General features: G+C 38.2%; 5 protein-coding genes across 6 annotated transcripts; 3 read left to right on the top strand and 2 right to left on the bottom strand.

Moving 5' to 3' along the window:
* On the bottom strand, positions 562–2762 carry LOC18785171 (xyloglucan galactosyltransferase XLT2). The gene has a single exon (XM_020557765.1). It carries the CDS (start codon positions 2477–2479, stop codon positions 1022–1024), a length of 1458 nt encoding a protein of 485 aa, XP_020413354.1. The 5' UTR covers positions 2480–2762; the 3' UTR covers positions 562–1021.
* Positions 6665–7543, bottom strand: LOC18785514 (CDGSH iron-sulfur domain-containing protein NEET). Its single transcript, XM_007218535.2, has 2 exons — positions 7163–7543; positions 6665–7050 (listed from the first exon to the last, which is right to left on the bottom strand). Exons 1-2 carry the CDS (start codon positions 7444–7446, stop codon positions 6948–6950), a joined length of 387 nt encoding a protein of 128 aa, XP_007218597.1. The 5' UTR covers positions 7447–7543; the 3' UTR covers positions 6665–6947.
* Positions 8045–14119, top strand: LOC18787259 (K(+) efflux antiporter 5). 2 transcript variants are annotated; one of them, XM_020557895.1, is made up of 20 exons: positions 8045–8692; positions 8816–8859; positions 9159–9220; positions 9357–9441; positions 9540–9601; positions 9919–9994; positions 10175–10249; positions 10350–10421; positions 10563–10646; positions 10745–10813; positions 10915–10992; positions 11102–11190; positions 11449–11545; positions 11642–11695; positions 12256–12351; positions 12673–12861; positions 12958–13035; positions 13264–13308; positions 13406–13561; positions 13750–14119. In XM_020557895.1, the coding sequence occupies exons 1-19, from the start codon at positions 8470–8472 to the stop codon at positions 13523–13525; spliced, it is 1698 nt and encodes a 565-aa protein (XP_020413484.1). In that variant the 5' UTR covers positions 8045–8469; the 3' UTR covers positions 13526–13561; positions 13750–14119. The 2 variants fall into 2 exon arrangements, with proteins under 2 accessions (XP_020413484.1, XP_020413483.1); XM_020557894.1 differs by having other exon boundaries at positions 8052–8692; positions 13406–13501.
* Positions 14342–17319, top strand: LOC18787631 (cysteine and histidine-rich domain-containing protein RAR1). The gene is made up of 6 exons (XM_007220658.2): positions 14342–14691; positions 15334–15336; positions 15474–15556; positions 15740–15894; positions 16539–16774; positions 16878–17319. The coding sequence occupies exons 1-6, from the start codon at positions 14587–14589 to the stop codon at positions 16971–16973; spliced, it is 678 nt and encodes a 225-aa protein (XP_007220720.2). The 5' UTR covers positions 14342–14586; the 3' UTR covers positions 16974–17319.
* Positions 19775–26209, top strand: LOC18787401 (LRR receptor-like serine/threonine-protein kinase ERL1). Its single transcript, XM_020558642.1, has 27 exons — positions 19775–20163; positions 20624–20762; positions 20860–20931; positions 21035–21106; positions 21202–21273; positions 21349–21420; positions 21567–21638; positions 21797–21868; positions 21967–22038; positions 22138–22206; positions 22312–22383; positions 22498–22569; positions 22647–22718; positions 22803–22874; positions 22948–23019; positions 23112–23183; positions 23275–23346; positions 23426–23497; positions 23575–23646; positions 23737–23808; positions 23901–23972; positions 24057–24128; positions 24202–24275; positions 24387–24518; positions 24605–24943; positions 25101–25471; positions 25561–26209. The coding sequence occupies exons 1-27, from the start codon at positions 20082–20084 to the stop codon at positions 25945–25947; spliced, it is 2961 nt and encodes a 986-aa protein (XP_020414231.1). The 5' UTR covers positions 19775–20081; the 3' UTR covers positions 25948–26209.

The following is a 26555-nucleotide window of genomic DNA, read 5'->3' as shown; positions in this document are numbered from 1 at the left end:
CCTATGGGCGCATGGTATCGTGAGCAAATAAATGCCCAGGGCCAACAAAGCCAACACAGATATCAGCCCAACAGCAATTGTAAGCAGTTTCGGGCCTGAGGCAATTGTGAGCAGTTGTCGGAGGAAGGAATCGAACCAAACACCCCAACGCATCATACATTAATAATGCTCTTCACAAGTTACAAGCATCTTCCATTTAATACATGTGTGAAGATGAGAAAAGATTTGTCCCTGTATTGAAACTGTATGAGAAAGGTGAGTTAGCTTTATAGTGCGGTTCCGCAATTCCGCCCTAGGAAAAAGGACAAAAAGATGGATAGATTCCAATTGAGCCTTTATCTTTTATTTTCCACTCCTTGGAGTTGGAAGGTGCAAAAAATCTAGAGACCATTCCTTTATCATCTTTAAAAGGAGAGAAGAAAGCATCACCACCCTACTCTTCTCACCAATAATGCGGTTCGTTGATATTACTTTACGGTGGGTGATCATAATATCCTTAAACTATAAGATCCATAAAAACGGGATTGCTAAATTAAGTCTATCAAACTAGAGTCTGTAATGTGCTCTCATTTAGCAATTCATTATTATGAAGTCTACCAAAAAAGAAATCAAATACATTTGGCATTCATGGCATGCTATATATGGCCCAAAAATAAAAAAAGCCATTTATCTGATAACAATTTATTATCTTTGTCTCTCCATGCCATGCTCCCATCCACCTCCAACCGAACAATATGGACCACACCAGTGTGTGTGGCACTACATTATCACTCCACCAGCTACAGCTACTCATTACATTGAACTAGTAGTGACTAAATATATCACTCAACTGTATACAAACTATAATGTAGCAAAAGAATTAGATACAAACTGTAACAACTAACTACTTCCCAATGCCCATTAACCCTTTTCCCCTACAATCTGGGAAAATCCTTATCCATCCAATTTATGTGACCCAAATAAAATTATAAGATACAACAAAAAGTGCAAAAAATAAATAATAAATTTACCGCCATTTCTTTCATTTCCATCTGAACCCCCACTCACCGTGCTCCTTGAACCTCCTCATAACCCCTTCCAGCGCAATATCGAAAGCATCTTTCACACTCTCCAAACCCTCCTGAGGTTTCGCATACAAAAACTTGGGTATATAATCGATCACTTTCCCTCTCATTTTTTCAACCTCCTCTCTGCTGAACCCCTGAAGCACGTTCTTTATCGACGTCCCGTTTGTAACGGCGTTACGGTCTATGTAAACGGAGTAACTCTCCGGTTCACCCGGTAAAAACCACTCGTACTGTATGTAAGCGGTTCGCTTCCAGAAAAAGACCGGGATCGAACCGGCCACCATGCAGTCGAAAATCGACCTCCGCGTGAAGCTATCGCCTCTCGGCTGCAAACAAAAATCCGAGTCCAGAAACGTTTCGAGGATCGCTGAGGTCCCGTTCGAGCACTTGGTCCCCGCGCAGTCCACTACTCGGCACGACTCCGACTCGCTCTGGCAGTGACTCAGCAGAAGCCCTCTGAAGTCGTTCTTTATCGCGCCGCGTTTCGCTCCGGCGAAGCAGAAGAGCTTCGTGCGGTTACGCGTACGGACGAAGCTCTGCCACTCGGCGACGTCGGAGTCTGACCTGGGGTGGAATCCGGTAGGGTAGGGAACACCGACGTCGAAATAGTCCCACGGGTTTCGCTCAATCAGGAGACGCGTGATGTTTCTCATGCCGGGGAGATAAATGCAGCGTGACCCCCAATCTTGGTCGTTGGACCGTCGAAAGTCCCACGTGATCCGCCCCATCGTGATGAAATGATCCCAGCCCTCGGATCTTTTGTAGTACGGCTGGTCCTGGACCCACCTAAGCATCATCTCGCAGTGGCGGTCGCGGTCCTGTGCGGTACTGGAGTTCGACCACAAGTACTTGCCCACCGCGAGTCCAGCGTAGAAGGGGATGTAGAACGCCGTGGCCGATTCTGGCTCCATGACCCGGCACTTATGGTTCAGGATCCGATTGTGGAAAATCACCTCCGAAACGAACTGGTCCGTCCAGTACCACGCCGGAGCGAGATTCTCTGGCACGACTCCGGCGATTCCCGTCGCCTGCTGGCCGAGCCCCTCGTTCGCCAAGGCTTTGCAGCGCGAGCTCCACGGGTTGAGGTCGTCGCAATTTTGTAAAATCTCTTGGTTGAGGGTTTTGGGGAGGTCGTAGACGAAGACCCGGCCCGACCCGCATCGGTCTTCAGGTTCGGGTACTAGTAAGGGTTCGGGTTTAGGGGAGTTCGGAGGAGAAAAATGTTGGCGAGAGAAAGGGAGAGAGCGAAGAGTGAAGAGAAGCATGACCTGGAGGGCGAGTATGGCGAAGAGTAGGCATGTGCGAGGGTGGTGGATGAGCTGGAGGAGTGAGTTGAAGGAGTTGAGCGGGTCCGGGCTTTTGGGCCTTTTGAGTTGGGGCTCTTTAGACGGATGCTCCGAAATCGAAAGCATCAGAGAAAGAGGAAGAGAACGGCAGAGCTGATAGGCTTTTCCCGGCGGGTTTAACCGGAAAAATGGTGGAGTTTTCACAGAGAGAGAGAGGGAGAAGAAAGTGGTGCTGTTTTGTTTGTTTCGAGTGGAGGTGTGTAGAGCTGTGTGAAGAAGGAGGTGAGGCAAGGACACGTGTGCGGTGTGATGACCGGCTGCTACGGGAACCGACAGAGTGCAGACCGGCACGTGGAAGTCCGTATATTTGAAGTATTTCTTAGTTGAAGACGGTGGAAGTAGGGGAGGCTCCTATACATGTTTAAGAAGTTAACTCGTGACGCAATGACGGCACGTGGTACGTGAGATGCGCGCCTAAGACGGAGATCTTAGCACCTGTTAGATTAATATCTTGGACGAGGGCAGCGTACGCCGTCGGTTCTGGCTTCACGAAATTGGTTGTACTTGTAGATTTGTACAGTTAACGTATGCAGAAGTGTAGAATACTAAGGGTCTGTTTGGGTCGTAAAATTGCTTTCTAACAACAAAGACGCATAGCGTAAAAACTTAAAAATTGTGTCTAGCATAAGTAGTTAAATTTTCAGTAACATTTTTGACGATATTCGAGATTTTAAAAAATCATTTATTAATGGAAGCGCTTCTTACTTACTAAGTGTTCTCAAACGAATCGGTATGATCATACGGTTGGTTGGCGCGTTGAGATTGAGTGTTGTTGGGCATAGCAGCTGTACCGATGGAGAGATGTGGCCCTTGTTGATGGGGCTGACTGCCGACAAAAACAGTCGTTCTGGTGGTCAGTTTTGCAAACAGTTTTTATACACGGCTGAGGGCTCGTATGCAAATACAAAATTATCAGCTGCGTTGAGGGCCCCGGATGTTGAAACATTTTCTAATGATTACAAACGTGGCGAATTATCAACGGTGGAGGAGGTCTAAGTGGGTAGCAATTCCCAAGTGGTTAATTTGATTGAATGTATTCAATTTTATGCAGAGGGATCCATAATTTAGTATGAGCTTGTGCATAATATGTGCATACAAAATTCAATGCATAATACATTACTATCTATATCTGATTTTTCTTTAAACGAAATACATATCAATATTAATGCATATATGATACATAATATAATCAGTTTCTTTAAATGAATTTAACGAAATATTATGTGTTAATGTTGATACACATTAGATTATATTATGTTACTATTTATATCTGATTTTTCTTTAAACACAACGAACGAAGTACATAGTATTTGTCAATGTCTATATAATATGATTAATGTTATATTATGTTACTGTATCTTATTTTTATTCAAAACGAAATGTACTAAACACATACCATGTGGTCATGTTAATGCATATATAGTTAATAAAGTAAATTTAGGTTTTAGTCACAAAAAAAATTTCACTTTTGTAAAAAACCAAAGTTTTTTTTTAAAAAAAAGGCATAAAAATCTCTCAACTTTCAAACCAAATACATGCAAATGTAAATGATTCTTTAGGAAATTCAAAAATAAATAAGGGCAATTTTGTTCATGTTAGCTTCTTTTAAAAAAATTCTATCTCCTTTGGCCTTTTTCAAAATCTATCTTTTTTCAAATGAATCTAGTGGCATAAATAGTACTAATTAACCAGTTATCGATTCGTTAACAATATATCGTGGTGAGTGAACAACATATGGGTGGGATACTTATGAGATTGAAGGCTTCAGTGAAGCGTGAAGCTCCATAACGAGGAAGCCTACAAACATGGACGAACCAGCACACGTTATGACGGTGCCTCGCTTTCAAACTTATCACATTTTTTAACATTAAAACCAAAGTATGATCTTAATTTGTCACCGTCTATAGTTTTGTATAGCCGTGATTGTCATTTGATGATTAATTTATGATTTTTATTTATTTATAGGGATATTGAGGAATTACTACACTAGGAGAGGCCCTAGGCACAAGTAGGCAAGGCGGCCGCCTAAGGCCTCCAACTTAATTATTCAATTAAAACTAAAAAGAGGAAACTCAATAAAGCCTACTCATTGTAAGAACACAAAAAAAAAAAAAAAAAACTTTCCTCAATTCAAAATTAAAAAGAGGAAACTCAATAAAGACTCAATTATTTTTAAAATTTATAGCTTAAATCAATTAACTGTTATAAAACTAGAATAATAAGAGGATGAGAAGTACCACTGTAATATTGGGAGTGGAATTATATTTCTCTTGGTGGTGTTTACACTGACAGAATTTCTCCTCAGATAAACTCCAATCTTTCTATTCTCTCTGATTCTCACTCTATTTTCTTCTTTCTTCCCTCTATTCTCTTCTTCATAGATCATAGTCTCTCTTTGCATAAGAGAGAAGCCTTTTATAGGGAAAGGGTGGATAACACCCGTGAATCTACAATCCAATCACCCGTGAATCTACAATACAATCATGCACCAAAGTCTACAAACAAATAGTAAGTGGGCTCCACTACTTTATACTTTACAACATTAACCTATTTGAATCAATTAGGAATTTTTTATATTAAAAAAATGGTAGAAAAACTTGATTATGTAAAGTTAATTGATACTTTTGAATAAAAAAATGCAAGATGAGTGATGTTTTGATGCATTTTATAAACTTGGAGCGCAGGACACGAAGGCACCATTAGTTGTATAAAATAGTGTTTGCATGTGGAACAGCTTTCATGTCTTTCTATCATTGGCTGTCAGGTTTCAAGATCTAACTAATGGAACAGAGTTAACAACTAATAATTTAATATATGCGATTTTGAAAACACGACTGATGTTAAACAAAGTGTTTTATATTATCTTTTTTCTCATACCTCAATTGCACCGAATGAGACTACATTTGGAAGCAAAATCATCCTTTTTCACCTTGAAGAAGGGGGGGGGGGGGGGGGAAAAGCCCTTGTTCTTCCCCCCTCTCCTCTCTCTTCTCTTCTCTTTCTCTCTTCCTCCTTTCACCTCTTTTATTATTTTCAAAGACAAAGGGTTTTTCCTATTTGTCTTAGTTTTGTTATGATTTTCATTCAACCATTATTGGCGGCTACGGCTCAGCGTCGGATCTTCACTTGCATTTCGGCGTCGGATCTCCACCACTATCTTTTTTGCAATTTCTTTATGTTTAGAATAAGTTGTAGAGACTCTTTGGGTTATCTGTGTAGTTTTCACATCTACTTTTGTGAGAGTTTTTCATCTCTCCTTTGTGAGAGTTTTATTTGTATTGTTATGGCTTGATTTTTTCAAACTTTATCTCTTTTTTATTATTCTAAGTTTGCAATATTAGTTGGGATGCCTATGCCAGAGTTTCTTCGATCTTGCCTGATCGTTGGTGGAGACATACATGATTTTCTTAATTTTAATATTAGACCGCTTCGTTATTGTAATGGCCCTTTTGTGGCTAGTTTGTATTGGCCCTTTGTGGCTAGTGGCTTTTTTGACTGAATTATGAATGCAATTATAGAATTTCTCAACAAAAAAAAAAAAAAGTTTAGTTTTAAAAAAACCTAGTTTTTTCCCTTCAAATTCCTTCCTACAGGTAACGTAACCTTTTCAATTTCTGAAAAATTTACTTTAATTCAACAACATGACTCAGTTCCAACTTGCGTTTGGACGGGTTGATTTGACCAGTTTTTAAGCGCGACCATTCACTTGGAAAAATTCCAAGCCCATTCTCACTGATTTTGGAATCATGGGATGATTAGAAATGATTAATTGCTCTCTTTTTCTTTCGCTTTTGAACAGATTATCATAAACTAACATATATATTTTCTTGTTTAACATGTTCACTTGCTTTTCTCTCAGAAAAATAAAAACATGGTCACTTGCTTTAATGATTGTTCTTAATCCTCTTTGCTAAGAAAGTATGCTTAAAGTGCATTATTAATGCGCCACTTCTGTGCAACGTCATTATATTTACAAGTTTCCAGCTGTGTCCCCCCAACTTGAGCTTGAACGGATAAAAACAGATGGCAATACTTGCTGTAACAGCCGGTACATGCCAAAACATGCACACAAGGAAGATTGGCCCGAGAATCCCTGTGCTTATAGCATATGTGTAAATTCTTCGGTTTTCAACTACAGAGAATCCCTTTAAGTATCAAGAGGAGGCTGTCACCTATATGTTACTAGGGTATAAGTACTTGAACGGAGAACACGAGAAAGCTTATGTCGGGAACGAGTAAACCTAGAAAATCTTCAAGAAGAAGGTGCATATTATTCCACAAGAAATGGAGTGCAAAACAAATTAGGCGTGCAAGATTCAACATCCAGAGTCTGAAAGCAATGAGCTCTGGTTGACCAGTATTCTAATACTAACAGATGCTTCTGTCTGTCAATATTGTTTAGGAGTGAAATAAAGGGTACAACTCGTACGTTATTTGAAATGTGACGATTATAACAATACACATACTGTTCAGATCTCAAATAAACAGTCATTTTCATTTCAAAACAACACCTCTACTAACATCGAAATGCCGCTTACTGCTTCTTGAGGAGCAATGGTCCAACGTTGTCACCAGTAGCCTTATTGTGCTTTACATGGCTTCCATCGCACAGAGGGAAAGTCCCCGACCTCCAACACCTATTTCCAAACAACCACAACAACCAAAATTACTAATCTAGAACAATAAGCAGCAGATATAATTTCAATATTGTGTAAGTTCAAACAGTAGGAACATGAAATTGGAACTTACCTGCAATAAACTGTGAGGGGCTTAGAGAGTTCACTGACGACAACAGAGTCCACAACCTTTTCCTCGCTCTTCCTAATTTCAGGGTTTATGGGTTGAGCCTCTGCTTTCACCACCACCATGGGCTTCATCCTTCTGCTATAACCACAACCAGAAGAAGAGGAAACGGGGTAGGCCAATTGGGTCCCGAAGGTCATAGCTTTTCTGCTACTCAGTTTCAAACCCTCCATTGATGGTTTTCTGTGACCGCAAGAAGTTAATCCGGCCGTGCTTACAATCGACGCCATTGTAATGGGTCTAGAGATTTCTTGCCCTCAAACGAAACGACCGATGGGTTAGTTAGGCGGAAGGTTGGTACTGCTTCGGTCTTGGGACTTGTGGATGGCACACTCCAAAGTCTATTTCAATGGTTGTGTTGGGTGGGTGGCGCTGGGCGAGACACGTCATCTGTCGTCTGGTAGCTTGGGCTTTTGAGCCCTCAATCTCTTCCTCTTTTTTATTTCATGCCAAAACACAGGCCATGTTGAGGCCCTTTACTTTTTGGTCCGGACCCAATCCCGTTGGGCTTGTTACGTAGCTGCCAAAAAAGGAATTTATCAAAGACGAAAAAACAAAATATATTTAATTATCTGACAAAGGGATATTCTAAACTACTCTAACATATGAGGAGGGAGATTGAACTGTGATGCAAGAAATAAATAATAGGTAATAGGTTATGAGTTTGCCAAATTACTTGATTTTAAGGGTTTGAATTCTATCAGATAAACTCATAATTACTTGTTCAATGCGAAAAGCTTTGGAGTATAAGTTTTGACAAATTACCAATTACTGATGGGAGCTTCATGAATGACAATGATGAGAAAATCGCAGCGCCAGCACCCACTAAAGTATGATTTGGGCACCAAATGGGCCCTGAAAGTTCACGGACAGTGAAAGGTCGCAACGCCCACATGTTGAAAATTACGTCTGTAAGCCTGAGAAGACGAAATTACCCCCAACGCATACGTTTTCTTGAGGAAAAAACAAAAAGAAAAAACGCGAAATAATTATTCAGGTGTGCGATCCCGCCCTGAACAACTGAAAAAAAATTCCCAATTAACGTCCAAAAATTACGAAAACAAGACACTGACTTTAAACCAAGTCTCTCTTTCGTAATCTGAGAAACGTCTCCTTTTCTTCTCCCACTCTTTGAATTCAATTCAATTCCTCTCAAGCTCTATTCCTTTTGAAATTCAAATTCCGTTCCTAAAATTGAGAGGGAGAGAGATAGAGAGAGAGAGACATTGGATTGGTTCAGCTTTCCACATTTGATGGCGAAGAGAAAACGAGTGGTGTTTGGGTTTTGTTATTGTCTTCTGACGATTTTGATTTACGCGAGGGTTTCGTTTTCCGCGAGATCTGATAAAGAAATTAGGGAGAGGTTCTACGGGAATATGATGAACTCGTCCGCACCGGAATCCGGTGACGGCACCATTGCGAAAATGTTCGATCGGGTTCTCGAGAAAGAGTTCTCTGAGAATGATCAGCCCGAAGGTTAATTAATTATTTATTTGGAATTTTGTTTTAACTTAACATTTTGCATTTTGTAGTTATTGTTTGGTTTATCATCTTAATTCTAGTTAGTTAACGTTTCATTTTGCTTTTCACTTTGTCTAGGATCTGATGGAAGCAGCTTCAACAACAGTGTGGCTGATCAACAAGTAGGTTTTGTTATTATTCTCATCTTCCTGTTCCAATATGCAATAATGTGGTTGTAACAAGAAAAAATCGGAATAATTTGGTTTATTTTAATGCCGAAACAATTTTGTGGCGAAAGCTTTTCACTGCTTTAGCTTAACATACAAAATCAATCTTTGCTTTTATTTATCGTCTCATTTCATCTTACAAACTTCTGCTTTGTAGCTTGAGTGTGCGTATGTAATTGTGTGATTGTCGTTGTTTCTTTCCTTTTGTCATGTATGTTATAATGTTAAAGGCAAATACCTATTGTGTTTTGCAGGCTGTACTGGAGACTGTGGCTAAAATCACTCATGAGAAGAGAAATGACACGCAAGAGGCAAAGTGTGTGAATGTTAAATGGTCTTTCGATGTTAAGACCATTGTTCTGTGACAAGATATTAAATTCGTAGTGGAATAAGATGTGCGATTTTGCTTTTATGTAGTATTATATGCCATTTTGTGTTTGTTTTTGCTTCAGTGGCACAAAATCATTTCAGTTTCAAGGTGTTTTTTCCCTGGAGAATGAAGATTCCGAAGAAACAACAACCTTGATTGACAAAAAGGTACTTTGAAAGTTGTTGGCAGAGATTCCCAGGCGCTGTTATAATTGTCTTTAGCTTCATTTTAACTATATTAACTTATTTTACTTATTTAATGATAGGATAATGTGTTTGTGATGTCAAACAAGAAATCCAAATATCCAGTACTTCAAGTAGATTTGAGGTATTTTTATGTATTCCTTCCCTGACTATCATACATGGATAAATTCAGGGCCCATTTTCTCAAATGTTTTTAGAATGAATTTCTGTGTGGCATAAACTTTTATGTCTTTGGTTGTTTTTAATTGATTATGGATTTTATAATCTAATGCCTGTAAAACAGTATGTTATCCCTCAAATAGCCCCAAAGGTCATCCTTTTTTATAACAAACTTGTGACACTGCATTCTCCTGCCTTAAGAACAGTTGTTGCAGTTTCTAAGTTTTGATTTTACTTATTGATACATGTATGATTTATGGTTAACACTTGACATTTTGGCAGGTTAATTTCTGATTTGGTGGTTATCATAGTTTCTGCTGCTATCGGTGGAATTTTGTTTTCTTGTTTGGGACAACCGGTTTGTCTTTAAATTTTAGCCACCCTTTTGCTTTCGTTCATAGTTTTTCTTATCTCTAACTTAATCTTCCACTATATTTAATGGTCTATATGACCCAACATTATAAACTTTCAGCTACATATAGCGATTTAAATGATGCAGCTGTTATGCTATCTTTTCTAATTTATATGCATATGATAGGTTATTGTGGGCTACCTTCTTGCGGGTTCTCTCATTGGACCAGGGGGTCTGGAGTTCATCAGTGAGATGGTACAGGTATGTTGTGAATTGTGATAAGCTAAAAGTTATATTTTTGCTGATTTTAGAGTTCTAGTTTCTTTATAGTTTATCCCCAAATCTGCTACTTCTGTTACAGGTTGAAACTGTTGCACAATTTGGTGTTGTATTTCTTCTTTTTGCTCTAGGTTTGGAGTTTTCTTTGGCTAAGGTATGTTAGACTTGGGAAATTTTAGTTTACTGACTGTTATGCAGTAAAATTATGAAACTTTCTAATTCATATCCTGAGGGGGAGGGCGAGGATGAAAATCACCTTTGTTTAAGGAAGCCATTTAACTTGTTGTTTGTGCAGTTAAAAGCTGTGGGCCCTGTAGCTGTTCTTGGAGGCCTTCTTCAAATCTTAACATTTATGTTCTTGTGTGCCATAACTGCTGTGGTATTGTATTCAATCTTGATAACCAGTTTTTTGTTACAAGTAACTAGTTAATTCCTGTCAAAATAAACAATAAGCTTGCCGTTTTGCTTATTTTGCAGTTGTGCGGAGCAAAGTTGTCTGAGGGAGTTTTTGTTGGTTCCTTCTTGTCAATGTCATCAACAGCAGTGGTATGTTTTTGAAGCCTTAATAATATGATGTCACTTTTCCTCATTGGTTGTTTCTTTCTGAAATTTGAGTGCACATTCCTTTCTCATTTCCTTTTTACCAGGTGGTAAAATTTCTTGGAGAAAGGAATAGTAGTAGTGCTCTTCATGGTCAAGTAACAATCGGAACACTCATTTTCCAGGTAGGTTTTGACTGAAAACTCAGATGATATACTTACTGATAACTAGATGGCATTTTATGCAATAAGCTTGGTTTATGATGCTACATTCATTCACTGTGGATTATTTCAGGATTGTGCTGTTGGTTTACTGTTTGCTTTGCTCCCAGTTTTGGGTGGTCATAGTGGCCTTTTCCAAGGAATGGTATCAGTGGGGAAGCTGTAAGTCTCTGCTTCTGTGCCTTCTTTTATGGCATTTTTATTTTATTTTCCCATGTTGTATCGTCCTTTTTCCTTTTATTTATTTCTATTCCAAAATTTTCATTTGTTACAATGAAACTGAGAGTCATTTTAATCATTTTATTTTTTTGCCATGCTCGAGTTTACCATTTTTTTCTCTTTGAAGTGGTCCTTTTGCAGTCCAACATCCTAATAAAGAGCTTGTTGCAAATTATAATTTGTAATTTGTTGTGTCTTCAGGCTGCTAGTGTTGTCTCTATATCTTGCTGCTGCCTCTGTATTGTGTTGGTCATTTGTTCCTCGTTTTCTGAAATTGATGATGCACTTGTCCTCTCAAGTAAGTTTTGATTGCTTAGTAGAATGAGCGAGTTACCTTTCTGTATTGACTTTTAATAACTAACTTGGCTCATCTATAATTTTTATGGTGAATCAGACGAATGAGCTTTATCAGCTTGCTGTTGTGGCTTTCTGCTTATTATCTGCTTGGGTAAGTGGACATTTTGTATTCATTTTATGTCAAGGCTAATTACTACTCATCATGTTCATCCTCAAATCTATGCGTATCTATTTCCTGCTCCATCTGCATGCTTTTGAGTGCTGAGCCGGTTTTGACACATTATAACCACTATGCTTCATTATTGGTCCAATGTTGGCCGAGTATTGGCTACTGAGTTGTTGCTCAACTTGGTTTTCCAGAATTTCTGGAGAATACAGTTTTTATGATACATTTCTAAAATAGGACTTGAATCTGCTTAGTTGGATGGGAATGAATTGATGGATGGCAAGATGAGTGCTTTAAACTTGGAAGTTGAAATGCCTGACTTAAATTGGATATTCTAAGTACCTTGAGAAAAGAAAGAAATATAAACCTTTGTTATGTAATAAGTTTCCCTTCATGAACTTACTCTGAAGCTAAGATGGTGAATTACCTTTTCAGTGTGTGGATCACGGAATAACAGTAATATGGTTCTAATGCACAGATCTTGCTACATATTTGTAATTCTCAACAGTGTTTTAATACTATTGAATCTCTTGTAACCTTTTCAGTGTAGTGATAAGCTGGGCCTTAGCCTTGAGTTGGGTTCATTTGTGGCTGGAGTTATGATATCAACCACTGACCTTGCACAACATACTTTAGACCAGGTACTCTTCTGGATTTCCACTTGTTACCTAATTTATTGTTGTCATGTTCATTTGTTTACTTTTGTTTTTCCCCCCTTCTTAAGTTATAAACTCGTTGGACTTTATATTTGGGGCTTCTTTTAACTAAGTGGTTCGTAAACTTAGTAGGTTACATTGTTGTAAATGCTTTTTTATATTGCAAGTGTCAGGGTCATGTATTAATATTCTTTTTGTTTCTCAGAAAAGAAAAGTAAAAGCAGATGCATGGACATCACTTATGAATCATTTTCATAAGACAATGTTAACATTAATGATTGCATTCGATGTTTTTGTACATTGTAGGTGGAACCAATTCGTAACCTTTTTGCAGCCCTCTTCCTTTCAAGTATTGGAATGCTCATACATGTACATTTCTTGTGGAGCCATGTGGACATACTGTTAGCATCTGTTATTCTAGTTATAGTTGTAAAGACTGCCGTTGCTTCTATTGTTACTAAGGCCTTCGGATATAGCTTTAGGACATCATTTGTGGTAAGTTGATTTATAAGATTTGAGTCATATCTTATCTGCAGCAGATAAACTAAATTATTTGCTTCCTAATTTTTAAAACTTGATTACTTTTTATAGGTTGGAGTCTCACTTGCTCAAATTGGAGAATTTGCTTTTGTCCTCTTAAGTCGGGCGTCGAATCTTAATCTTGTTGAGGTAACTTATCTCTCTTTATGGTTAGTCATAGTAATCTAGGAATGGACTATATGCATGCATTCGCAAGTTGTGCAGTTTTAAATTTTCTTTTTGAATAAAAACATAGGAATCAGCTGAGAAAAGTAGAATTGGTTAAACTATTGAACTTCTTCATTTTCTTATCTGCATAATATCCTTTGGTTTCATCTTCGTTTTCTTATCATCGTCTTTTCAAACTATTCTTTACAGGGGAAGATGTACCTGCTTCTTCTTGGAACGACAGCACTAAGCCTGGTAATTTTATATTATTTTTCCTTGTCATTGAAAGTGACTTCAATTCTCTCTCTCTCTCTCTCTCTCAAAATACTTACCCTAGTAAATGATGTTACAGGTTACAACTCCACTCTTGTTTAAGCTGATTCCTGCCATAATGAACTTAGGAGTTCTTATGCACTGGTTTCCTTCCGAGGGCACCCCATATAGCGAGGTCTCTTTCTTTCCCCCTCTCTGAAGCACATGCATGCACGCTGACACACTTGCAAGCATGGTATACTTTTGAAGTTTGAATGAACCATGCAGTGGATATTGCCCGTGGCTCTTCTCATCTCTCTTTTAAAATGAATATGTGTGCAGCGGGCTGGATATGCATTCAAAACGTGAAAAGTATAATTTGCTTCTGAAAGCTATCCAGAGTTTTTAAGTATTTGCTCATTTCTTTTTTCCTCCACTTTACAGGAGAAATCTTTGATGATTGAAGCAGAACACAACAGAATATTGTGACCTTTGTCTATCGAGTCTCTTATCAAGTGAAGATTCAGTTGTATGATCTGTGAATATCAGGTTTCGATTTCGCTGCCAATTCCATAGTAGAGGATGCAGATGACATTTCTGGATATTCAATTTCCAGCTCGGAGCTATCATGTATATAAATATTTTTTGTATTATTTCGAGTATTCTGTAAATAGGAGTCTATGTAGGGCTCCTCTCCAAGTGTGCATGCTTACTGCAAATACTACAGATTTAGGAAATTGTATCGTACCCAAAAATTAACTTCAGAAGCATTTTTTGTGAAATACTACTAACTGAAACATTTTTGGCCTTGCTACGTTTATGTTGAAAATTTGCTTTCATTATGGTATAGAGCTTTAGCACATATTAGATCAATGCAGATGCCATATAACCATTAACGTGTCAAATCGGACTATTTCCGTTACGGCGAATGAAATAGAATCCTAACTCGTTATCTCACTCTCCTTTGTCATATTTAAGCGACTTTTTTAATGCAAAGACTTCAGACCAAAACTTTCTCTACCGGCCGGCCCGTACCCAGAATTAATTGGGCTAACGGACTCCGGAGTCGGATGGGAAAGTGAAGCCCAAGAAGTGCACCAAGGCGCACTTTCTAGAAAAGAGGAAGGGGAATGTTAAAGGGAAACCAAAATTCCAGTACGAATATGTTTTGAGTTTTGTTGGACTTGCGGTCTTTCTCTTTTGGTCTTCCTTCCTTGCTCCTCCTCCTTCTAGCTTCCCGTCTCCTCTTTCTGGTTTTTCTTAGGCAGACCAAGAGAGAGAATGGAGGGTCAGCAGACAGCTCTGTTTAAATGCCAGCGAATTGGCTGTAACGCCAATTTTTCCGAGGACGACAATCCCGAAGGTTCCTGCCAATACCATGATTCGGTACTCTCTCTCTAACTTTCAAGCTCCTTCCTTTTTCTTTTTCGGTTTTAGAAAAAACGAAGAAAAATTATCTTGCCAGGCACTGGTTTTGATGTGAAAGAAGCTAAGCAAATTCTCGTTTTCCTTATTTTTTTTGGTTGTTTCCGCAATAAAATCTACTTACTCTTTTGCCCGAGTTTAGTTTCATAAATTAAATTAAATATCCACTAAGATTAGTACAGTGCAGCTGCTGCCTCAAATTCTTCTGTTTTATGTATTTATATTTTTTCTTCAATGCTTATTTTCGACTGGGAGATTCTGCTAATTGAGTATTTGGAAGTTCGATCAATTATTGTAAAATCTTTTACAATTGAAAGTTGGCCCCCGTTTATAGGAGGACTATGCATCGATTTGCTGCATTGATCAGTATATCTATCTTTGTGTAAATTATTTCGTTATATCACTCAATTCAAATTTAATTTAATTCTTTGATCCAAATGCTGCACATTTTGTATCTAAAAGGGGCGTTCGCGTGCATGCTCTGATTATAAATGATGAAACTTTTTATTGTGCCTTGTGAAATCTTGTTACTGAATAGTAATTCAGCTTATTGTTTTGCATGTTCGGCTTGGTTGATTGCGTGGGCATCTTCAATTTTTTCAGGGAGTAAGTATATGCCTATTGATTTAGTGGTTAAATTGCGTTCCTTTATTTATTTATCTTTGGAGTTTTTGAAATGTTCCTCTTTATTTTCTCTTTTAGTTCAATGCCATGACCTAAGCTCAATATCTTTATTTTTCCAGCCTATATTTCATGATGGGATTAAAGAGTGGAGTTGTTGCAAGAAAAGAAGTCATGATTTCAGCTTATTTTTAGAAATTAAAGGGTAAGTGCTGAATTTTCACTAGGAAATAAGATTTGCCTATAACGCGCTCGCCAGAACTTGAAACAAAGTTTATTGTTAATAAAAAAAATTTAGTCTTCCTAAATTGATTATGCATTTAAACTTTTGTCAGTATAAGTTATTTAACTATCCTTTTCTGTCATTTTGTTTTTTGTGTGAATGAAGTTGCAAGACAGGTAAACACACAACAGAGAAACCAGTGTTGTCAAAGGCGAAGCCTAAGACTCCTGTTTCTGCTCCTACCGCTCCCCCTGCAACTGATGCATCGTCAAAAGAATCATGCTCTAGGTGTCGGCAGGGTTTCTTCTGTTCGGATCATGGTAATTTCATTTGGTTCCCTTTTGCTTTAAGCATTTGAACATGTCCGTTTTTCATACTTGGTGTACAGGAGGTTGGTTGGTTTTTTCACGGAAATGATATAATTAGTTGCTTAGAATAGGTGGACGAAACTGTGTGCACACAAATTGTAAGTTTGATATGACTATGAGAGGTTCTAATATTGCCTTCTCATTGTTATTTTGGTGAAAGGTGATAGTGATTCAATCTCGGAAGTTAACAGATAAAGATATCAGTGGTTTGGATATTTGAAGAAAATAACAATATTAGGATGCGATATAAGGTGACTTGTTAAGTTTGAATACACTGAAAACTTATCCTTCGTTATGTAACTGGGGAACACAACTTGGGGGAAAGAGTGAATCCCTTCTTCAGGTTTTGGAATCTGAGAAGGTGTAAAACACGACGAGTTATATGAATTGTTTTCATTCTCTTCTAGTATCTTCTCAATGACTGGGGAGTGCCCTCTGTGGAAGCTGATTCTCTCACTTTGTCATTATTTTTTCCCTCCTTACATTGTAACTGAAAAAAAAAGGGCTCCATATTCCCTAACTTATCCATTTTCTAGCTGTTTGTTTTGCATTTTAGGTTGAAGCAAGTGAATTTATTATTATTATTTTTTTTTTAGGTTCACAAGCCAAAGAAATGAATTCAAAGCCTGTAAATGTGGCCACAACTCCACTTGCTGAAAGCATTACAGATGTTGAAGGCACTTCTGCTCCATCTAAAAAGATTGTTGGCATAAACGAGCCCCAAATTTGCAAAAATAAAGGGTGTGGCAAAACTTTTAAAGAGAAGGATAACCATGAGGCTGCATGCAGTTACCATCCGGGGCCTGCTATTTTCCACGATCGAGTGAGAGGGGTGAGTGTCCTGCAATAGCGAATTTAGTCCTATATATAGTATAGTGTGCCTTATATCTTTAACTGTATCAGTAACAATGATTCTTTTCTTTCTAATATTGCAGTGGCAGTGCTGCGACGTTCATGTAAAGGAATTTGATGAGTTCATGAGCATCCGTCCATGCACTAAGGGGTGGCACAATGCTGATCCAGTATCTTAAACACAGCAGATACAGGGAGAAGGATGAAGTGGTTTTTGCTCTCCTTTTGGTCCTACATTTTGTTTATTCAAGTGATACATTTCTGTCAACTCTCATCCAAGAACTTTGAGCTTTTCTGTTTCTAATCAACTTTAGATATATAGTTGTCAATTTGTCATTTCCTGTATTTTTGTTGAACTTATTAAGGCATTACATGTTCAGATGTTAATTTTTATGTGCAATTAGAGTCTTATGAGCTAGGCCTGCCCCTGTGAGGCTCTCAGATTGGATCTTGGTTGGGCTGGGCTGGGCTTTTAGAACAATTAAAACCCAATCCAGAATGAATACAAATTCTGTTTCAATATTCTATTTTCATATTTTACTCAGATTTTTGGTGTCTTCTAAAGCTGTGCACGCATTGAAATAAACATGAGCATCGTAGTAACAGTATTGATTAAAGAAACAAAAATTTGGCATGAAACAATATAAAAAAAAGGACGAAAAGTAAGTGTAAGAGATGAGAATTATAATTATGGAGGGGGAACTTATCACGTGTCTTATGATGGGTATAATCAATCCCCCTGTACCCCCTTCTTTATACCCCCAACCAAATCTCACGGTCCCACATTTCCTCTTTTGCATGTACCACAACGAGCTCTTATTTAGTTCCGTTGCTTTCTGATGGCCGGTTTGAACCCTTCTTTGCTTTGTACTCCAAAATTTCATAACTACTTGGACATTTGTGCTACTTTATCAAATATGTTTAAGTATAGATGTTTTTCAACATAACAAAATCAAAAGCTCAACCGATTAAGAGTAGTTATTCGTGTATTTAATGTTTTGTGTTCATTTCTACGTTGAGTTTTTGTATTCGAATTTCATTATAGCAGATCTCTCAATGTTGCTGGTATATTAAAAAAAATAAAAATAAAAGAAATAAACCAAAGTACAATTAGTTTTGTTCCGTTGAATTTGCCCGATGGAAAACCCGCATAAATGTGAATCAAGAAAAATTTGAATCCACTTGAATGGAGTGAAGAGGGAGGACCCCAAAAGAAAAACCAAGTGAAATAGTAACACATGGAAATTGAATGCATGGTCATAGTGATGAGAGGTGGGTCCCAAAGTCCCCACCAAACCAATGGTTTAAAATTGAGACTCATCAATGTCACGCCCGTAGTACAATTGCTGACGGCGGGTCACCGGCTGCTTCTACGCCGGTCTTGTCTTTGGCTTTAGCCTCTCAGGCTCTGAGCGCAGTCTGTCTGGCTCTAATGTACCACCTTAGCTGTCACTTTTCATATTTTTTTAACCCTTCGATTTTATTGTTTAGGGGTAGGTGCCCTTATAGCCTCAGGCCTCAGACTAAGGCATGTGGTATGTGTATGTGTATGGGGTATAGGAGGAGAGGAGAGGCCTCTTTGCCTCAACTGCATTTATGTGGCTTGCTTTGATGGGTTTGGGTTGTCTTTGTCCATAGGATAAACCCTAATTTGATCTGGGGCGGACACACAGTGTACCTATATATATATATATATATATCTATTGGGGTTTTTGATTAACCAATGGACAGTGGCAGGTACGTTTCTCGAAGCCAACATTAACAGATTAAGTTTTGGATCTTAAACCATAATAAAATACCAACAGGTCCCAATTCCCAGCTTTAAACGAAGGAAGCCTGTTCGTTTGTTTATAGGGCGAATGCTGCTGCAAAGCTGCAGATGCTGTTGCCAACGCTTATCCAACAACAACTCTTTTTGTGTGCTTATTTATTGATTATGGTTTTTAAGTATATCCAACTTTGCAAATCTGAGAAACCCCTTAAAAATAGAATCTTTGTAAAGTTCCATCCATCTGTTATTCTTTATATTAATTTAGGTTAAAACCTACAAGTTTAAGAGTTCACGCGCCACTTCATAATTTCTCTTACAAAACATAATAATTAGGTAAGCTTTTTGTGCCCTACCATCATCATCATTCTATAATTTCCATGATAATACCTTCATTATTGAGAAGAAGAAGGTTTTGGCTTTGGGTGGTCAATTATACTGGAATTTTCGTTATCTCAGACTAATAACGCAATGGCAAGTATGATAATTCTTTTATGTATCATTGTGTTATTGAAAAGATTTCATTATTATTTTTTCAAACCAAGTCTATATGTCAACATTTTGGGCCCAGGGCAGATTGCAGTGGTAAGTGGACCAAATATATATAAATCTGGGATTTCTTGGAAAGGAGGTCGTCATTGTTTGAAGCTGGTTTTGTTGCACAAAAGGCTGAACAAAGCCAGAAACCAAAGAGGATTTTCCCTTTTGTCATCTTGGCTATTGATTTGATTGTATACATGTACTTAAATAATTACAAAGTTTTGACCCAAAAGCAAAACCTAAAAAAAAGAAGAGAGAAAACAATTAAACTCAAACCAAGAAAAAAGAAGCAAGTCATTTCTTTCTTTATGAGACAAGCAACAAACAAGACAAAAAGCCAAAATTCCTTGGAAGCATAAAAGACACCAGAATGGCAATAAAACTCTTCCTCTCTCATCTGAAACCAAACCAGAAACACCAAAACCAAACCAAACCATATGACCCAGTCTTCGCTGCCCTTCATACCACGCTCCATAGGCAGAGAGTGGGACGAAGAGTGAGAGGGAGGAGGGCAAGTTGGTCAATTTACAAATGTGTAATAAATATATACAGTGATAATAGAAATAGGTGTCGAAAAATGCATGAGCTTTGGAAAACGCTAGGTACGAATGACGGCCGCTGCCGTTTGCGTTTTTACAGTCTCTGAGTCTCATCACTAACGTCGCTTCACCGCCGTTTGTACACTACATACATACACACACCTCTTTCTCAAAACACGCAGAGTGAGCCAGACAGAGAGAGAGAGAAACTGAAGAATTCAATTCTCTCTCTTCATAACACTCCCTCAGTCTGCCTTACACTTCACGCCAAACGTCTGCTCCCTCTGCTTCTCTCTCTTTCTGTTGGTGGTATTATGTGTGAGGTTGAAGAACCCAGAGCTTAGCTCATCTTGCTCTTCTGTTCAGTCCCCATTTTCCTTTTCTTTCTTTTACGTCTCTCTTTTCTGGGTTTTTGCCATTGGAGCTTTAGTTTGTGGAGGATGGAGGAAAGGGTTGTCTTCTGCGTCGGACTAGCTTTGCTTCCGCTTTTCTTTCCCTTTGCTTCCCCACTCAACGATGAAGGTAGCTCTCTCTCTCTCTCTCTCTCTCTCTCTCCTGCTGCTTCTCTTTCGGCTTTCATGCTCAAAAGTCTATCTCTTTTCCTTGGATTTTCGTTTGGTTGCCGAGAAAACGGAGGAAACGACCAGAACTGAACACATGAAAAACTTTGTTTTTATGTTTTTTGAACGTTATGCTGTTCGGAAAATGGACTCTGGTCAGCGTTGCACTCTATTTTTAGTCTGTTGAGTTATGCCGTTCTGTTCCCACATTTTCTCAGCAGCCGAACGCTATACCCAACAAGCCACACCCTATCAGTGCTTCCAAGTTTCAATTTTTGTGTATTGGGTTGAACTTGGAATACTCAACTCTAGCGTCTGAATTATTATACTATTTAAATTGAAATTATTTTATTTTTTTTATCCTATAGTTGGGTATTATTAAATAGTCTTATTTCCCTGGAATATTTTATTTGGGTGCACAGGAAAAGCGTTGATGTCAATTAAGGCTTCATTCAGTAATGTAGCCAACGTGTTACTCGACTGGAACGATGCCCATGATGAAGATTTCTGTTCTTGGCGAGGAGTTTTCTGTGACAATGTCACCCTCTCTGTGGCCTCCTTGTGGGTTCTCTCTCTCTGTGAACCCTCTAATCGTTTGCTGCAGTATTTGGTTTTGCATATTTGATGGGTTTAATATTCTTTTGTTTGTTGTTTGAAGGAACCTGTCCAATTTGAACCTGGGTGGAGAGATTTCACCAGCCATTGGAGATTTGGGGAACTTACAATCCATGTATGTTTCAGTTCTTTTGATACCATTTATATTTTCTTATAATTTTTTGGTGCAATAGCATTGAACGGTTTTTGATTGACTTTTCTGTATTTATAAATGGTAGAGACTTGCAGGGGAATAAGCTTACTGGTCAAATACCGGATGAGATTGGCAACTGTGCTTCTCTTATGCATTTGTAAGATTTATCCTTGATGTTTAACCTTTTCGATATTTGTCCTTGGAGTTTGTTTCTGTTCTGGTTTCGCTGAGTAGTTTGTGTTGAAACTGCAGGGATTTATCTGATAATTTCCTGTATGGAGACGTACCTTTCTCCGTTTCCAAGCTTAAGAAGCTGGAGCTTTTGTAAGTGATATAATCATGGAGTGCCAGTAAGATTCATAAAAGCTCCTACAAACTAATCTGATTCTACTTATGCAGGAATTTGAAGAACAATCAGTTGACTGGTCCTATCCCTACAACTCTAACCCAAATTCCGAACCTAAAAACTCTGTGGGTTCTCTGCTTTACCCTTAAAAACTTGTTATATTATGTAGTAAAATTCAATTTCCGACAATTGTTGTGCTTAGATATGTTTCCACATGACATTTGGACTAATAATTTGTTCATCTTTGGGTATGATGGTTTGGCAATTGAAGTGATCTTGCTCGGAATCAGCTTACTGGTGAGATTCCTAGGCTAATATATTGGAATGAAGTGCTGCAGTACCTGTAAGTGCCGTAAACATTGTTACACGCAAGATTTCAATTTACAGTGATTCAAATTTATTGGTTGTGGTTATTATATGATAATTTGTAGCAAGGCTGTAGTATATATGCTACAGAAACCTCAGCATTTCTGATTCTTTTGGTTGAAAATGACTTTACAGTGGATTGCGTGGAAACTCTTTGACTGGATCATTGTCACCAGATATGTGTCAATTGACGGGCTTGTGGTACTTGTAAGTGACACAACCTAAATTCAACTATTTTTTATGTCATACCTTCTCTATTATTTTGTTCCTGTTATTAACTTTTTTTTTATTGTTTTGTCCAACAGTGATGTTAGAGGCAATAATTTGACTGGCCCGATCCCCGACAACATTGGCAACTGTACAAGCTTTGAGATCCTGTATGTTGTCTTTAATATTTTCTAGTTCCCCCTCGCCTACAAAAATAACTGAATCTTTTGTATGAAAATTTTGTTATGGTTTATGTGTTGGAACTACAGGGATATATCATATAATCAGATAACAGGTGGAATCCCATATAACATTGGATTTTTACAAGTAGCTACGCTGTAAGTTTTTTGGCTTTTGTCAGTTGTAGATAATGTGGACTTATTTGAAGAAAAGGTTACAAATCCTTTTTTGTTTGGGTATTAAGGTTATAGTACTTTTGTTAGGTCACTTCAAGGGAATAGATTGACGGGAAAAATCCCTGAGGTGATTGGTCTAATGCAGGCCCTTGCTGTTCTGTAAGTGAGCTTAATTGAACTTTTAGGATTTTATTCCAGTAGGATTTTTGCAGCAGTATTCTTTTTCCTTAGTAGAGAGTTAATTTGCTTTTTAATTTCCCATTTGTCTTCCAGGGATTTGAGTGAGAATGAACTGGTAGGGCCAATCCCACCAATACTTGGCAATTTATCCTACACAGGGAAACTGTAAGCTCAGCTTGCTTTGAGGGATAGTGTCACCTTGAATGCTTCAGTATTTTGTCTTAACACGTTTGTTATTCCAGATATCTCCATGGCAACAAGTTGACTGGGCCAATTCCTCCTGAGCTTGGCAATATGTCTAAACTTAGCTATTTGTAAGTAGCCTTATATGATACAAACCTATAGATGTAATAGTTAAATCTCTCTGACTGAATTTGCTTTGCAACTTTTATCTGCAGACAATTGAATGACAACAAATTGCTCGGTACAATTCCTGCTGAGCTTGGGAAGCTGCAGCAGTTGTTTGAGTTGTGAGTATTTATTGTCACCATTCCTGTTGGTAATTCCAGTTTTACTTTTACTGATGTGCATGTTATGCGTCAGGAATCTTGCCAACAATGAACTGGAAGGTCCCATTCCACATGAAATCAGTTTCTGCACGGCATTGAATCAATTGTATGATATCTGATTTCTGACTTTAATCGAGCTTCAGTGATGTTATGCATATGATTGAGTTTCATGTTCATTGATTGTTGATTTTGTTTTAGCAATGTACATGGGAACCACTTGACTGGGTCTATCCCTATGGCATTCCGCAATCTGCAGAGTTTAACTTATCTGTGAGTTCTGCTGTTTTGAACTTTGTTTATCACTAGGGGTTCAATTGTTCTTGCTTGTAAATTGATAGTATTAAATTTGTTGGACCTGCAGGAATTTGTCGTCAAACTATTTTAGCGATAGAATAGCTATTGAGTTGGGACGCATCATCAATCTTGACACACTGTAAGTTTCTAGGTGTCGTGTTTTGTTGCCTCAAGCTTTTAATGCAGATTTGAGTGACTCTGTTGTCACATTTTTCCAGGGATCTGTCTAGGAATAATTTTTCAGGCCCTGTTCCAGCTTCTGTTGGTGATCTTGAGCACCTTCTCACCTTGTAAGTTTACTTCATTAAGTACTTGCTATATAGGTTCATTGTTTGTGGCACCTGACTCTTGATTTGTTTACTTGCAGAAATTTGAGTGATAATCATCTTGATGGTTCTTTGCCAGCAGAATTTGGGAACCTTAGGAGTGTTCAAATTATGTAAGTAATTAGGACTATTTTGTAATTATGACTTTATAGATGAAATCTTTGCCCACCTGATATGTCCGTACCTTAATGAATGTCTTACAGTGACATGTCTTTTAACAATCTTTCTGGAAGTATCCCAGCAGAATTGGGTCAGTTGCAGAACCTTGTGGCATTGTAAGCTCTTTCCCCGCTTCATAATGTCATGTCCCAATTTTCATGTTTCACATATTGTCATATTAATTCTATTTTGTGCCATATTATGGTAGGATACTTAATAACAACAGCTTGCATGGGAGGATACCTGATCAGCTGACCAATTGTTTCAGTCTTGCCACCTTGTGAGTTCTGTTTCTTGAATCTTTCCCATTTTCATTCTTGTATTTCCTAAACCCTTCTTGAATTCTGTTTCATCACAATTTCAGGAATTTCTCATACAACAATTTATCTGGTGTTATACCTCCCATGAGGAACTTTTCACGTTTTTCACCAGACAGGTTGGTGGTGGAAATGATATGGTTAATTCCTTTTTTAAATATTTGTTTGTGGTAATAATGTTTTGTGTTTCAGCTTTATTGGAAACCCATTGTTGTGTGGCGACTGGTTGGGATCAATATGCAGACCTTGTGCTGCAAAATCCAGGGGTAAATTTTAACTATTTCCCGTTATTTTGTGCTAATGGAATGTCAGGCATGTTACGAACATCTAGGTTTCATCCAAATTTAACAAATTATCCTTCTGACTTCTACTCTCAGCTATATTCTCCAGAACAGCAGTTGTTTGTATGACATTGGGCTTGATCACAGTATTATCCATGGTAATAGTTGCGGTTTACAAATCCAACCAAGCAAAGCAGTTAGTCATGGGATCTAGCAAGAGTGGGCAAGGCATGTAAACCCTTTGTGTTTTTAAATTAAGATTCCCGTTTGCATTTTCGTTCTCCAACCTAATTAACATTTGATTTTCTTTCCAGGTCCTCCTACACTTGTAATCCTTCACATGGATATGGCCATACACACCTTTGATGATATAATGAGAATTACTGAGAATCTCAATGAGAAGTATATTATAGGGTATGGTGCTTCTAGCACAGTGTACAAGTGTGTACTGAAGAATTCCCGACCAATGGCAATTAAGCGAATCTACAATCGGTATCCAGACAACATGCGGGAGTTTGAGACTGAACTTGAAACCATTGGCAGTATCAAGCATAGAAATCTTGTTAGCTTGCATGGGTATTCACTGTCACCACATGGAAATCTCCTGTTCTATGACTATATGGAGAACGGATCTCTGTGGGATCTGCTTCATGGTTAGCCTTGCTTAACTGTCCTCGTTGCTTATTTCTGTCAGACGGAATACTTTTTAAGTGGTTATATTGTCATGTGATTTCTCCAAGCACAATTTGAGTCTAGAATATGCTGAGATTAATTGTCAATTGCTGATTCTTTTGCCAACGTTCGTGACAGGACCGGCAAAGAAGGTTAAACTTGATTGGGAAACAAGGTTGAAAATAGCAGTTGGAGCTGCACAGGGACTTGCTTATCTTCACCATGATTGTAACCCCCGAATTATTCACAGGGATGTTAAATCTTCTAACATCTTGCTGGATGAGAATTTCGTGGCTCATCTCTCTGATTTTGGAATTGCAAAAAGCATCCCAGCTGCAAAGACCCACGCATCAACTTATGTTCTTGGAACAATTGGCTACATTGATCCTGAATATGCTCGAACTTCTCGGCTCACTGAAAAATCTGATGTGTATAGCTTTGGGGTTGTGCTTCTTGAGCTACTAACTGGGAAAAAGGCTGTGGACAAGGAATCCAACTTGCATCAATTGGTACGTTTCTTTATTACTCTGTGATTGATGTTTGTTCTATTTAGGTGGCATTGTTATTAAACTAACATTGGGGTATGTTTGTCACTCAGATATTGTCGAAGGCAGATACAAATACAGTAATGGAGACTCTTGACCCAGAGGTCTCTGTTACTTGCATGGATTTATCTCATGTCAGGAAGACCTTCCAACTTGCTCTGCTGTGCCTCAAGCGAAACCCTATTGAGAGACCATTCATGCATGAGGTTGCACGGGTTTTAGTCTCCCTCCTTCCTGCACCTCCCACAAAACATTGTTCTGTTTCGAAGGGCATTGACTATGCTAAATTTGCAGTTGACAAGGGACAACAGCAACCAAAATTGCAGCAGCAGCAACAACCCCAACAGCAACAACACCATCCTGTTCAGCAAGAGAGTAATTCATCTGATGCTCAGTGGTTTGAACGGTTTGGTGAAGTTATATCTAAGAACACGCTTTGAAGTTTCTTGCCCCTTTTGTTTGCAACTCTTTGAAGTGGGATAAGAAAAGTCCCAATTTTGGTTCAGATGGGTTAAGTGCCTTGCTCTAGCAGATGAATTCAATATATATATATATATATATGTCCTAACGAGACAGCTTTTGGAAGTTGTAACTGTCGCATAGGTAACGATGTCGTATAAGAAGATTGAAAAATTGTAATTTTATAATGACTTATTTTGTTGATGTGCTCATAATCAGACAAGGGAAAAGAAAAGAAACCATGATGTCAGATTGTGTTCAGGTGTACCCACTGGTTGGTTAATTATTTCACTGTCGTGAAAGTATCCACAAAGATTTGGTTGAATGTCTGAAGCCATTTGATTTCTGAAAACGGGTTCACGAGAATTTATGGTCGCTCAGAGCTTTCAGTCTTTGCAGAAAAAAAACATCCAAATTAATTTTTACACAAAAGACACGGGTTTTTCAATGTCACCGGTGAATCTCTATTTCTTGGTTTCAGCACCATAACCAAAAGACAACAAGGGGGCCTCTCTCTCTCAAAAATGAACAAAAAAAAGTTCTTTTCATGAACTGGGAATTTAAGACATTCAATATTTTTTCCCTTTTT

The sequence above is a fragment of the Prunus persica genome, chromosome G2 (genome assembly GCF_000346465.2).
Source record: "Prunus persica cultivar Lovell chromosome G2, Prunus_persica_NCBIv2, whole genome shotgun sequence".
Taxonomy (NCBI): Eukaryota; Viridiplantae; Streptophyta; class Magnoliopsida; order Rosales; family Rosaceae; genus Prunus; species Prunus persica.
This window is presented reverse-complemented; position numbering and strand designations above follow the sequence as displayed.

What these genes read in the sequence shown, in the direction of transcription:
- LOC18785171 (XM_020557765.1), bottom strand. Translation starts at nt 2,479, where the DNA reads ATGCTTTCGATTTCGGAGCATCCGTCTAAAGAGCCCCAACTCAAAAGG.
- LOC18785514 (XM_007218535.2), bottom strand. Translation starts at nt 7,446, where the DNA reads ATGGCGTCGATTGTAAGCACGGCCGGATTAACTTCTTGCGGTCACAGA. An exon ending in CCCCTCACAGTTTATTGCAG is followed by an intron (nt 7,051 to 7,162) that starts GTAAGTTCCAAT and finishes GTTTGGAAATAG; the next exon opens with GTGTTGGAGGTCGGGGACTT.
- LOC18787259 (XM_020557894.1), top strand. Translation starts at nt 8,470, where the DNA reads ATGGCGAAGAGAAAACGAGTGGTGTTTGGGTTTTGTTATTGTCTTCTG. An exon ending in TGAGAATGATCAGCCCGAAG is followed by an intron (nt 8,693 to 8,815) that starts GTTAATTAATTA and finishes CACTTTGTCTAG; the next exon opens with GATCTGATGGAAGCAGCTTC. An exon ending in CAATGTCATCAACAGCAGTG is followed by an intron (nt 10,814 to 10,914) that starts GTATGTTTTTGA and finishes CCTTTTTACCAG; the next exon opens with GTGGTAAAATTTCTTGGAGA.
- LOC18787631 (XM_007220658.2), top strand. Translation starts at nt 14,587, where the DNA reads ATGGAGGGTCAGCAGACAGCTCTGTTTAAATGCCAGCGAATTGGCTGT. An exon ending in TTATTTTTAGAAATTAAAGG is followed by an intron (nt 15,557 to 15,739) that starts GTAAGTGCTGAA and finishes GTGTGAATGAAG; the next exon opens with TTGCAAGACAGGTAAACACA. An exon ending in TCCACGATCGAGTGAGAGGG is followed by an intron (nt 16,775 to 16,877) that starts GTGAGTGTCCTG and finishes CTAATATTGCAG; the next exon opens with TGGCAGTGCTGCGACGTTCA.
- LOC18787401 (XM_020558642.1), top strand. Translation starts at nt 20,082, where the DNA reads ATGGAGGAAAGGGTTGTCTTCTGCGTCGGACTAGCTTTGCTTCCGCTT. An exon ending in CTGCAGCAGTTGTTTGAGTT is followed by an intron (nt 22,875 to 22,947) that starts GTGAGTATTTAT and finishes GTTATGCGTCAG; the next exon opens with GAATCTTGCCAACAATGAAC. An exon ending in TGTTTCAGTCTTGCCACCTT is followed by an intron (nt 23,973 to 24,056) that starts GTGAGTTCTGTT and finishes TCACAATTTCAG; the next exon opens with GAATTTCTCATACAACAATT.